A 13,043-nucleotide genomic window follows, 5' to 3' on the forward strand; every position below is an offset into this window, starting at 1 on the left:
GCCACCCTCCCCCTCCATGTGCTGCAAGCCACCCTCCCCTGGGGCCCCCCCTTCTCCATGTGCCATCTCTCTCTCCCATCAGACTCTGCCCCCCTCCCCGATCTGCTGCCTGCTCTCTCCCATCCTCTTCATCTACTGCCCCCTCTCACACTCCTCAATCTGTTGCCTCCTTCATCTGCTGCCTCTTCTGTCTGCTGTGATCCTGCTGCCTAGATCCATCCCGTAAGGTAGGTATCCCCATCTCACCTCCCTCCCCCCCCATCCGCTGCGCCCTTTCTCATCTGCCGCTCCGCCCTCTCGCATCGCATTATCCAGCGCAGTTGCTCGCTTCCAGACTGGAGTGGATGATGCGATGCGAGACTCGTGCATTGCTCTCACGTTTGGCACTGGTCTTAGTGGCAGGCGCTCATTTTTTTTTTTTTACTGAAGTCTATTTTTTATTTCGCCAAACTAATTTTTTTGCATGGATAAAGGGGATATTCATTAAGTTAATTGGTAGCCTTATCAGTAAAATTCACAGGAGAAGGAATGTAGTATTTGTGGGATGAGGCGGGTGATCCCATACTCCCATGTATTATTTCTACAGAAACTCATCGTCGCTTACTGCCTTCAAAGTGTATTATTTGGGATGATGTATGATCTCATGCATTCTCCCAATGCTGCCCATATGCACTCCCCCCTAATTATTCTTTATCAGTATGTGTGAGCAAATGGAAAAGTTTTTGTAAATATCTTTCAGGCTGAAATGATGTGTTTAATGCTGGAACAATAGAATACATGAGTCAGTTGGTGATGCTGGCTGAAAAGAGAGCATGTCTGTGTTCTTTGTCTTATATACATTGATATATATATTGGCACTGATATACAGCTAATATGGCATCGTCTCTGGATATCCCAAATGAGGACTCCATTATCAGTCTTCAACACAAATTCCTCCCTTGACAGCGTCTGCTAATAATTCCAATCAATTTTACTGTGAAATGGCGCTCCTTCTCTTCTGAGCCCCGCCGTACGCCCAAACAATTGATTTCCACCACGTATGAGGTACCTGTGTACTCAGGAGAAATTGCACAATACATTTTATGGTGCATTTTTTCCTGATACCCTTGTGAAAAAAAAGCTACCTGTTTGAAAAAACAATTTTGTGGTAAAAAAAAAAAGAATAAAATATTTTCACGGCTGAACATTACAAACGTTTGTACAAACTCCAGGGGTTCAAAGTGCTCACTAAACTGCTAGATAAATTCCATAAGGGGTCTAGTTTCCAAAATGGGGTCAATTGAGGGGGAGCTCCATTGTTTAGGCACTTCAGGGGGGGTCTCCAAACGCAACATGGCGTCCGCTAATAATTCCAACCAATTTTGCTGTGAAATGGCGCTCCTTGCCTTCCGAGTCATGCCGTGTGCCCAAACATTTGATTTCCACCACATATGGGGTATCTGCGTACTAAGGAGAAAATGCAAAATACATTTTATGGTGCATTTTTTCCTGATATCCTTGTGATAAAAAAGCTACCTGGGTGAAGCAACAGTTTTGTGGTAAAAAAAATTTCTTCTTTTCACGGCTCAACGTTATAAACTTCTGTGAAGCCCCCAGGGGTTCAAAGTGCACATCAAACATCTAGAAAAATTATTTGAGGGCTCTAGTTTCCAAAATGGGGTCACTTATGGGGGAGCTCCATTGTTTAGGCACCTCAGGGAGTCTTCAAACCAGACATGGCGTCCGCTAATGAGTGCAGCTAATTTTGCACTCAAAAATTCAAATGGCGCTCCTTGCCTTCCGAGTCCTGCCGTGTGCCCAAACATTTGATTACCACCACATATGGAGTATCTGCGTACTCAGGAGAAAATGCACGATACATTTTATGATGCATTTTTCCTGATACCCTTGTGAAAATACTATTTTTTATGGCTAAAGTAACATTTTTGTGTTAAAGTAAAATTTTCATTTTTTCTTCTACATTGCTTTGGTTGCTGTGAAGCTCCTAAAGGGTTAATAAACTTCTTGGATGTGGTTTTGAGCAGAGTGAGGGGTGCAGATTTTAGAATGGTGTCACTTTTGGGTATTTTCTGTTGCCTAGGTTTCTCAAATCACTCCAAATGTGATGTACCTAAATATTTTTTTTTTGTAAATTTTGTTGGAAAAATGAGAAATTGCTGTTGAATTTTGAACCCTTCTAACTTCCTAACGGAAATTTTTTTTTCCAAAAATTGCGCTGGTGTAAAGCAGACAAGTGGGAAATGTTATTTAGTAACTATTTTGTGTGACATATCTCTCAGATTTATGGGCATAACATTTCAAATTTTGAAAATTGCGAAATTTTCAAAATTTTCGCCAAATTTCCGAAATTTTCACAAATAAACGCAAAACATATCGGCACAAATTTACCACTGACATGAAGTACAATATGTCACGAAAAAACAATGTCAGAATCGCCAGGATCCGTTGAAGTGTTCCAGAGTTATAACCTGTCAAAGGGACACTGGTCAAAATTGCAAAAAATGGCCGGGTCTTTAAGGTGAAAACAGGCTGGGGGCTGAAGGGGTTAAAGAGAATCTATTGGTTAATTCATACTGCTAAAACCACGCACAGCAAGAATCAGAGCCTGGTGGCATGATTGCAACCAGGTATATTTTTCTCAGACACACTCCAGTGTGTCAGAGAAAATGTAGCTTGAAGATCTGTCCAGGGAGTAAAGGAATAGAAGAGGCTATATCAGTGCACCCCTGACTGGCCCTGCATGGCTCTAGTTGATTCACAGGTCTCTATGGACACATGGAAAAGACCTGTCAATCAACTTGATCGGTTCAGGGGTTAGCTGGCCAGTGATACTCCAGACTAGTCTCTTGATCCTATAGATCATGTCCAGATTTATGTTTTCTCGTAAACACTGGAGCTTGTCAGAAAAAATATAGCTTGCTGCAGTCATGTAGCCACGCTTTGATTCATGCTGGCCGTGATTCTGGCAGCATGAACTGACTGACAGGTTCCCTTTAAAAATGGTGAGATATATATAAAAAAAAAAAAAGCAATCCATGACATCATAACCTTTCAATGAGGCGGTATGTTTCAGTCTTAGACTATGTGCCCACGCTGCGGAAAATTCGCGGAATTTGCCACAATTTTTTTCGCGGAAATTCCACAGATTTTCCAAAAATCCGCAGTACAGCAAGTCCCCAGCCATGTCTATAGCATTTGTGCAGTGCTGTGCCCACGCTGCGTTTTTTTCCGCAGCGGAAATAATGCGAATTTCGCTGTGGAAAAATCTGCAGCATGTCAATTATTCCTGCGTATTTCTCCGCAGGGTCCCATATACTTACCTGCCTTGATAGCAGCGGTACAGATTGGAGTGCAGTGGAGCTAGGAACAGGAAGGAGGAGGTGGGTGGGGCCTGCACGAGCTCCGGTCATGCGACAGCCGGAGTTAGTTCAGGTCCGCCCACCTTCTCCTGCACAGTGCACAGATACGGCCAGAAAGTGTAGTGCTGCGTGATGGAGGTGAGTATGAACTCCCCAATCACTCCAGCACTTGTTCTGCATTGAGGATGCAGTGCCAAAGCCATGGTACTGTATCCTCAATGCAGAATGACCGCAGCATATCCCCAGGACATTCCGCTGTACATCCACAGCACATCCGCAGCATGAAAACAGACAAAGTTGTGCTGCGGATTTCTGGGAGCTCCTGCGGAATGTCCTGCGGATATAACTGCAGGACACTCTCCCCGTGGGCACACAGCCTTAGACGCTAAATTAAGATCTGATAAATGTGCTGGTCAGAACAAAGAGCGCACTGTATCATTGTGATTTTACATCAAATTTAGCTGTTGCACTAATTTTTTTCCTTCACTTCTTGCAATTTCCCAAGGTGTAGTTTTCAATGACCCCACTGTGCCATATGAGGTTCTGGAAATTAGGTGGAAAAAAGTTCCAAGCGTGCTGAAATGGTGGAAAAATAGATCACAATTACACTATTTTAGGGTTTTGTTTTTACAGTGATCACTGTAAAAATTGTGTGACACCAGGATTCCCCAGGTCAGTGATATCAAACTAATTTGTCCTCCATATTTTACGTAGTAATTGAAAAAATTCTGAATTTTGCAGAAAAGAGGTTTGAAGGGAAAAAATAATGTGTTATTATTTGCTAAGAATCATACGTAACTTTTTATATTTCCGTCAATGGAGCTAGTTTGTTAAGTAGCAAGACATTTTAGTTGCCATCACTTTGGGGCACATACAATGTTTTGTACTTTTTTTATTGCATTTTCTTTCAGGAAGCTGTAGCGGCCAAAAAATAGCAACTCTGGTGGTTCACATTTTACGCTTTTCAGCATTAATCATACAGATTAAATAATTTTATATTTGATAATGTATATAGGTCAAAATTCTGTGTAGATTGTTCTCTGACAACCACCCTGATACATTAAGGATGGCATTTGTACACCAGTCAATGATTGGCTTCATAGGAAGAAAGCGCCTCCCTAATCAATTTAGCCCATCTTTTAACTGCCATGTGCCACTAACAGTGACCAATGTACATTTCTGCTGTAATTTATGCCCCTTTTGTGGCGTAAATTATGACATTACAGTTATGCTTGGCTATGGCTGGTGCGAGCTTGAACTACTTTAAGAAAATAGGAGGCGCTTGACCATATTGGTGTAAAAATGCCAAAAGTCAAAAATATTTTGCAACTTTAGCAGTTTTACACCAGAACAACTATAGCATATGACCCGGATTCATCAAGACCAGGTCATTTTCTTGCTGGTTTTTATAAGGGGGCGTGTGGGTCAAACACTCCTTAAAGAATCAGAAAAGTCTGACAGTGGCATATGCCATACCACAAATGTGATTGGAGTAAAATGTTGGCGTTTGGAAAGCCCCAGTACACTATGCATTTTGACAAGCTATGGTGTCCATTTGGCCCATTTTGGCCGAGCTGGGGAAAAGTGACAAAAACGGCAATTTACAAATTTTATGCACAACTCTGAATGGCAGGGAAAAAAATAAATCAAAGACTGTTAAAAGCAATTTATTCCAGAATGCTGGTGAAATTGCTTTAATGAATTGGGGCCAATATCTTTACAGGGGCCCCATTTGGTTTCTTGCAACCAGAAAATTCAGACATTTCACGCTGCCTGTAGTGGTCATCAAGAAGAGCTTTTTACTATTTTTTTCTAATATATATATATATATATATATATATATATATATATATATATATATATATATATATATATATATATATATATATATATATATATATATATATATATATATATAATTTAATAGGTTAAAAACTTCAATAGAACCTGTATAAATCAGTTACAACTCACTTCTCGTGAATTTTCAGAACACGGTGAACAATTGGTATCTCTCTCCCTTCTATTCTGAAGACCACAATTTCCCCAACACGAATAGGATCATCAACGCGATTGGTCAAGAAGAGCAGATCCCCTCGATGAAAGGCTGGTTCCATGCTGCCACTGAAAAGAAAAAAAGAATCAGTAACCTAGCGCACATTGCGACACCGCATATACAGATATAATCATGGAAACAGTTTATAGTGCAATCCAGTTTTCCATATAGACAATAATGATAAATGATTACAAGTCCTGTACCCAAAATATATGAAATTTATGAGATTGCATATTTTAGTATTCCACTTAAAAAGGAACCTGTCAGGAGCAATATGCACCCAGACCACAAGCAGTTCTGGGTGCATATTGCTAATCCCTGCCTTACTGTCCTGTATCTAGTAGCATAGCTAAAGAGATCTTTAGAAAAAGTATTTCTAATGATCTTTTATGATATGCTAATGAGCGAGGGAACTAGTCCCAAGGATGTTAGTTCTTGCGCTCATTCCGCCCTCTTAGCATGTTAGCATGTCCACAGAGGGCTATTCAATGCCCATTGCCCAGTGTCATCAGCGGTGACCCGCGTACCTGTGTCCGTTGTCACTGCTTCAGACTGCTGGGTTTAGGGTCAGAGCGCATGTTAAGAAGTCACCACACTTCCAGTGATGCGTACTAGACCTCTCAGAAGTCGGGACGCGCACACCCGCCTTCATAGTGCGCACCAGAAGTGTGGGGCATGCTGATCAAGCACACAGACCCTAAATCCGGCGTTCTGAAGCGGTGACAATAGACACAGGTACGCGGGTCACTGCTGATGACGCTGGGCAATGGGCATTAAATAGTATGTTAGCACACCCCTGTGGGCATGCCAACATGCTAATAGGGCGGAATGAGCACAGGTGCTTCAGAAAAGAAAACATACATTTTTAGAAGCATAAAGGGGTACTCCTTGGAGATAAAAAATTATACTAATGGCCATGCCTTCAAACTATAAAAGGTGAGATCCATAGTGCTGTTCCCCACTTTAAAAACTGTAATTCAGTGTGATGCTGGAGCTGCTCCTCCCTTCTGAACGTTACATCACACATGGGGCGTGGACTGCTCAGTGTTGGTAAAAGCCACGCCCCCTGTTCATGGACGGTAGGGAGCAGATATCGGGGGCTGGGTGTTACTAAGCACCAGTGAGCAGGTCTCGTCGCTCTATGTGTGCTGTAATCCAAGAAAAGAAGTGGTGCACGAAAGAGCAGTTCCAAAGTCAGTATTAGTAATAATAATAATAATAATAATAATAATAATAATAATAATAATAATAATAATAGCAAATACCACCAATTAGAAATGTAGCATAGTTCTCCTGATTAGCTATGTTGCTTACCTCATGTGCAGGGCATTGAAGTTGCTTAGGTATTTATTATTACGACCATTCATACAGTTAATTAACCGTTAGTGGTCATAACCATGGATACCTAAGCTACTGCAATATCCTGCACATGAGTTAAGCGATAAAACTAATCAGAACTATGCTACATTTCTAACTCTGAGGTATTTACTAATATTATGACACCTATCACAAATTGAGATAGGAATACCCCTTTAAGACAAGACTCTTCAGTGCACTCCACATAAAAATCTGGACCAATGTATTTTAACTGTACGAACCACATATTAAAAAAAAAAGAAGGGAATTTTGTTACTTACCGTAAATTCCTTTTCTTCTAGCTCCTATTGGGAGACCCAGACGATTGGGTGTATAGCACTGCCTCCGGAGGCCACACAAAGCATTACACTAAAAAGTGTAAGGCCCCTCCCCTTCTGGCTATACACCCCCAGTGGGATCACTGGCTCACCAGTTTTAGTGCAAAAGCAAGAAGGAGGAAAGCCAATAACTGGTTTAAACAAATTCACTCCGAAGTAACATCGGAGAACTGAAAACCGTTCAACATGAACAACATGTGTACCCGAAAAACAACCAAAAATCCCGAAGGACAACAGGGCGGGTGCTGGGTCTCCCAATAGGAGCTAGAAGAAAAAGAAAAGGAATTTACGGTAAGTAACAAAATTCCCTTCTTCTTCGGCGCTCCATTGGGAGACCCAGACGATTGGGACGTCCAAAAGCTGTCCCTGGGTGGGTAAAGAAATACCTCATGTTAGAGCTGCAAAGACAGCCCTCCCCTACGGGGAGGCAACTGCCGCCTGCAGGACTCTTCTACCTAGGCTGGCGTCCGCCGAAGCATAGGTATGCACCTGATAATGTTTGGTGAAAGTGTGCAGACTCGACCAGGTAGCTGCCTGGCACACCTGTTGAGCCGTAGCCTGGTGTCGTAATGCCCAGGACGCACCCACGGCTCTGGTAGAATGGGCCTTCAGCCCTGATGGAACCGGAAGCCCAGCAGAACGGTAGGCTTCAAGAATTGGTTCTTTGATCCATCGAGCCAGGGTGGACTTGGAAGCCTGCGACCCTTTGCGCTTACCAGCGACAAGGACAAAGTGCATCCGAGCGGCGCAGGGGCGCCGTGCGGGAAATGTAGATTCTGAGTGCTCTCACCAGATCCAACAAATGTAGATCCTTTTCATACCGATGAACTGCATGCGGATAAAAGGAAGGCAAGGAGATATCCTGATTAAGATGAAAAGAGGATACCACCTTAGGGAGAAACTCCTGAATGGGGCGCAGCACTACCTTGACCTGGTGGAACACCAGGAAAGGAGCTTTGCATGACAGCGCTGCTAGTTCAGACACTCTCCGAAGAGACGTGACCGCTACCAGAAAGGCCACTTTCTGTGAGAGTCGAGAAAGTGACACATCCCTCAGAGGCTCGAAGGGCGGCTTCTGGAGAGCAACAAGGACCTTGTTTAGATCCCACGGATCTAACGGCCGCCTGTACGGAGGTACGATATGACAAACCCCCTGCAGGAACGTGCGCACCTGAGAAAGTCGTGCTAGACGCTTCTGAAAAAACACGGATAGTGCCGAGACTTGCCCTTTAAGGGAGCCGAGCGACAAGCCCTTTTCCAACCCAGATTGCAGGAAGGAAAGAAAGACAGGTAACGCGAATGGCCAGGGGGATACTCCTTGTGCAGAGCACCAGGATAAGAAAATCTTCCACGTTCTGTGGTAGATCTTAGCAGAAGTGGACTTCCTAGCCTGTCTCATGGTGGCCACGACCCCTTGGGGTAATCCTGAAGACGCTAGGATCCAGGACTCAATGGCCACACAGTCAGGTTCAGGGCCGCAGAATTCCGATGGAAAAACGGCCCTTGGGACAGTAAGTCTGGACGGTCTGGTAGTGCCCACGGTTGGCCGACCGTGAGATGCCACAGATCCGGGTACCACGACCTCCTCGGCCAGTCTGGGGCGACGAGTATGACGCGGCCGCAATCGGATCTGATCTTGCGTAACACTCTGGGCAAGAGTGCCAGAGGTGGAAACACATAAGGGAGCCGGAACTGCGACCAATCTTGCACTAAGGCGTCTGCCGCCAGAGCTCTTTGATCGCGAGACCGCGCTATGAAGGTCGGGACCTTGTTGTTGTGCCGAGACGCCATTAGGTCGACGTCCGGCACCCCCCAGCGGCGGCAGATTTCCTGAAACACGTCCGGGTGAAGGGACCATTCCCCTGCGTCCATGCCCTGGCGACTGAGGAAGTCTGCTTCCCAGTTTTCTACGCCCGGGATGTGAACTGCTGATATGGTGGATGCTCTTTCCTCCACCCACATCAGAATCCGCCTGACTTCCTGGAAGGCTTGCGGACTGCGTGTCCCTCCTTGGTGGTTGATGTATGCCACCGCTGTGGAGTTGTCCGACTGAATTCGGATCTGCTTTCCTTCCAGCCACTGCTGGAAGGCTAATAGGGCAAGATACACTGCCCTGATTTCCAGAACATTGATCTGAAGCGTGGACTCCTGCTGAGTCCACGTCCCTTGAGCCCTGTGGTGGAGAAAAACTGCTCCCCACCCTGACAGACTCGCGTCTGTCGTGACCACTGCCCAGGATGGGGGCAGGAATGATCTTCCCTGTGATAATGAGGTGGGAAGAAGCCACCATTGCAGAGAGTCCTTGGCCGTCTGAGAAAGGGAGACTTTCCTGTCTAGGGAAGTTGTCTTCCCGTCCCATTGGCGGAGAATGTCCCATTGAAGTGGGCGCAGATGAAACTGCGCGAACGGGACTGCCTCCATTGCTGCCACCATCTTCCCTAGGAAGTGCATGAGGCGCCTTAAGGGGTGCGACTGACCCTGAAGGAGAGACTGCACCCCTGTCTGTAGTGACCGCTGCTTGTCCAGCGGAAGCTTCACTATCGCTGAGAGAGTATGAAACTCCATGCCAAGATACATTAGTGATTGAGTCGGTGCCAGGTTGGACTTTGAAAAGTTGATGATCCACCCGAAAGTCTGGAGAGTCTCCAGCGCAACATTCAGGCTGTGTTGGCATGCCTCTTGAGAGGGTGCTTTGACAAGTAGATCGTCTAAGTAAGGGATCACCGAATGTCCCTGAGAATGCAAGACTGCTACCACTGCCGCCATGACCTTGGTGAAAACCCGTGGGGCTGTCGCCAGACCAAATGGCAGAGCTACGAACTGGAGATGGTCGTCTCCTATCACGAAACGTAGAAAACGTTGGTGCTCTGTAGCAATCGGCACGTGGAGATAAGCATCCTTGATGTCTATTGATGCAAGGAAATCTCCTTGAGACATTGAGGCAATGACGGAGCGGAGGGATTCCATCCGGAACCGCCTGGCGTTCACATGCTTGTTGAGCAGCTTTAGGTCCAGAACAGGACGAAACGAGCCGTCCTTTTTTGGAACCACAAAGAGATTGGAGTAAAAACCTTGCCCTTGTTCCTGCAGAGGAACAGGGATCACCACTCCTTCTGCTTTTAGTGAGCACACCGCCTGCAGAAGGGCATCTGCTCGGTCGGGATGTGGGGAGGTTCTGAAGAACCGAGGCGGAGGACGAGAACTGAATTCTATCCTGTCCCCGTGAGACAAAATGTCTGTTACCCACCGGTCTTTGACCTGTGGCAGCCAAATGTCGCAAAAGCGGGAGAGCCTGCCACCGACCGAGGATGCAGAGGGATGAGGCCGAAAGTCATGAGGCAGCCGGCTTGGAAGCGGTTCCTCCGGTTGCTTTCTTGGGGCGTGAATGAGCCCGCCAGGAATCTGAGCTCCTTTGCTCCTTCTGAGTCCCTTTGGACGAGGAGAATTGGGTCTTGCCGGAGCCTCGAAAGGACCGAAACCTCGACTGCCACTTCCTCTGTTGAGGTTTGCTTGATCTGGGCTGGGGTAAGGAGGAGTCTTTACCCTTGGATTGCTTAATGATTTCAGCCAATTGTTCACCAAACAGTCTATCTACAGCTGGTTAAACATTTTTTGGAAGCAGAATCCGCTTTCCATTCCTTTAACCACAAGGCTCTGCGCAAGACAACAGAGTTGGCAGACGCAATTGAGGTACGGCTTGTAGAGTCCAGGACAGCGTTGATAGCGTAAGTCGCAAACGCAGACATTTGCGAGGTTAGGGACGCTACTCGCGGCACTGCTGGACGTATGATAGAGTCCACCTGTGCCAGGCCAGCTGAAATAGCTTGGAGTGCCCACACGGCCGCGAATGCTGGAGCAAACGACGCGCCGATAGCTTCATAGACAGACTTTAACCAAAGGTCCATCTGTCTGTCATTGGCATCTTTAAGTGAAGCCCCATCCTCCACTGCAACTATGGATCTAGCCGCAAGCCTGGAGATTGGGGGGTCCACCTTTGGACACTGGGTCCAGCGTTTGACCACGTCAGGGGGAAAGGGATAACCAGCGTGGTCCAGAAAAGTACTCAGTTTACGCTTGGGATACCTGAAATGGAACTTCTCCTGCTGTGCAGCTGCCTCCTCTGCAGAAGGGGCAGGGGGAGAAATTTCCAATAGAGTATTGATGGCCCCTATAAGGTCATTTACCATGGCGTCACCATCAGGAGTATCCAGATTGAGAGCGGTTTCAGGATTAGACTCCTGATCCCCCTCCTCTGTCTCATCATGTAGAGACTCTTCTCGCTGAGACCCTGATCCGCGTGATGACGTGGAGGGTCTCTCCCAGCGAGCACGCTTAGGCTGCCTGGGACTGTCATCTGAATCAGAGCCGTCAGGCTGAGATGCCTGGGACCCCCTTGAAGCACGGATTAACTCCAACTGAGGGGGACCGGGGAACATTGCCGCAGCAGTGTCCATGGACTGAGTAACTGGCCTGGCCTGCAAGGTCTCTAGGATTTTTGTCATAGTGACAGACATCCTGTCAGCAAAAACTGCAAACTCTGTCCCCGTCACCGGGACAGGGTTCACCGGCGACTCTGCCTGGGCCACTACCACCATAGACTCCGGCTGACGAAGTGGCACAGGGACCGAACATTGCACACAATGGGGGTCATTGTAACCTGCTGGTAGATCAGCCCCACAAGCGGCACAAGCAGCGCTCACAGCCTGTGTCTTGGCACCCTTGCGTTTTGCAGATGACATGTTGTCGTCTCCTCAGAGCAATTAGGGTATACAGCCAAGAAGCGACCTTACAGTGCAAAATATATATATATATATATATATATATGGTACAGAGAAAAAAGTACACAAATATAACACTGTGGCACTAGTGGGGCCAGCACTTAAGTGCTGCTTACCGCCCGCTTAACGCGGGTGTGTGGTCGCCAGAAATCCCTTGTCTGGGTCTCCCAGAGCCTGTGTCCGTTCTCCAGCCAGACTGCATGTAGGAATGGCTGCCGGCGTCCTGTGGAGAGGGGCGGGCCCTGGGCGTGTGCAGACAAAGAGCGGGAAACCTGCGTCCCACTGTGCTCAGTGAGAGGGCTGGAGCATGTAAATAAGACTCCAGCCCTCGGCGCTGATTAATCGTACAGCGTCTCTCCCTTGCCCTGATTGACAGGGTGGGGGCGGGAACGAAGCGGAGCTAGGCCGCAGAAGCCGGGGACTAAATTTATAAGCGACGCCGTCGTAAAAGCACGGTCGGCGCTAAGTCCCCGGCGCACTACAAGTCGCAGCCGCGCCGCCGCTCTAGGGGCGGCCGGCGCGGCAGTCCCCAACACATAAAGTCACTCAGAAAAACTGTAGTGACTGTAACCCCAGCGCGCAGCGCTACTGTCCCCGGCGCACTAGCACACCCAGCAAGTCTGGAGTGTGCGCGGCCTGTACATACGGGGACACAGAGTACCTTAATGTCGCAGGGCCTTGTCCCTGAACGGTACCCAGCTCCGTATCCAGCAGGTTCCATGGGTCTGTGGATGGAGCCCGGCCTCAGGGCTTGGGGGCCGGTAAGATCCCACTTCCTCAGAGCCCCTCAGGGGGATGGGGAAGGAAAACAGCATGTGGGCTCCAGCCTCCGTACCCGCAATGGGTACCTCAACCTTAAACACCGCCGACATAAAGTGGGGTGAGAAGGGAGCATGCTGGGGGCCCTAGTATGGGCCCTCTTTTCTTCCATCCGACATAGTTAGCAGCTGCTGCTGACTAAACAGTGGAGCTATGCGTGGATGTCTGACCTCCTTCGCACAAAGCAGAAAACTGGTGAGCCAGTGATCCCACTGGGGGTGTATAGCCAGAAGGGGAGGGGCCTTACACTTTTTAGTGTAATGCTTTGTGTGGCCTCCGGAGGCAGTACTATACACCCAATCGTCTGGGTCTCCCAATGGAGCGCCGAAGAAAACAAAAA

General features: G+C 47.2%; 1 protein-coding gene across 1 annotated transcript in view; it reads right to left on the bottom strand.

Moving 5' to 3' along the window:
* Positions 1–13,043, bottom strand: part of SEC11A (SEC11 homolog A, signal peptidase complex subunit) — a 44,569-nt gene that overhangs the window by 16,749 nt on the left and 14,777 nt on the right. The window contains exon 3 of the mRNA XM_075345484.1: positions 5,331–5,480. Within this exon, the coding sequence (XP_075201599.1) occupies positions 5,331–5,480 (150 nt within the window). The remainder of the gene's footprint in view (positions 1–5,330; positions 5,481–13,043) is intronic.

The sequence above is a fragment of the Anomaloglossus baeobatrachus genome, chromosome 4 (genome assembly GCF_048569485.1).
Source record: "Anomaloglossus baeobatrachus isolate aAnoBae1 chromosome 4, aAnoBae1.hap1, whole genome shotgun sequence".
NCBI lineage: Eukaryota > Metazoa > Chordata > Amphibia > Anura > Aromobatidae > Anomaloglossus > Anomaloglossus baeobatrachus.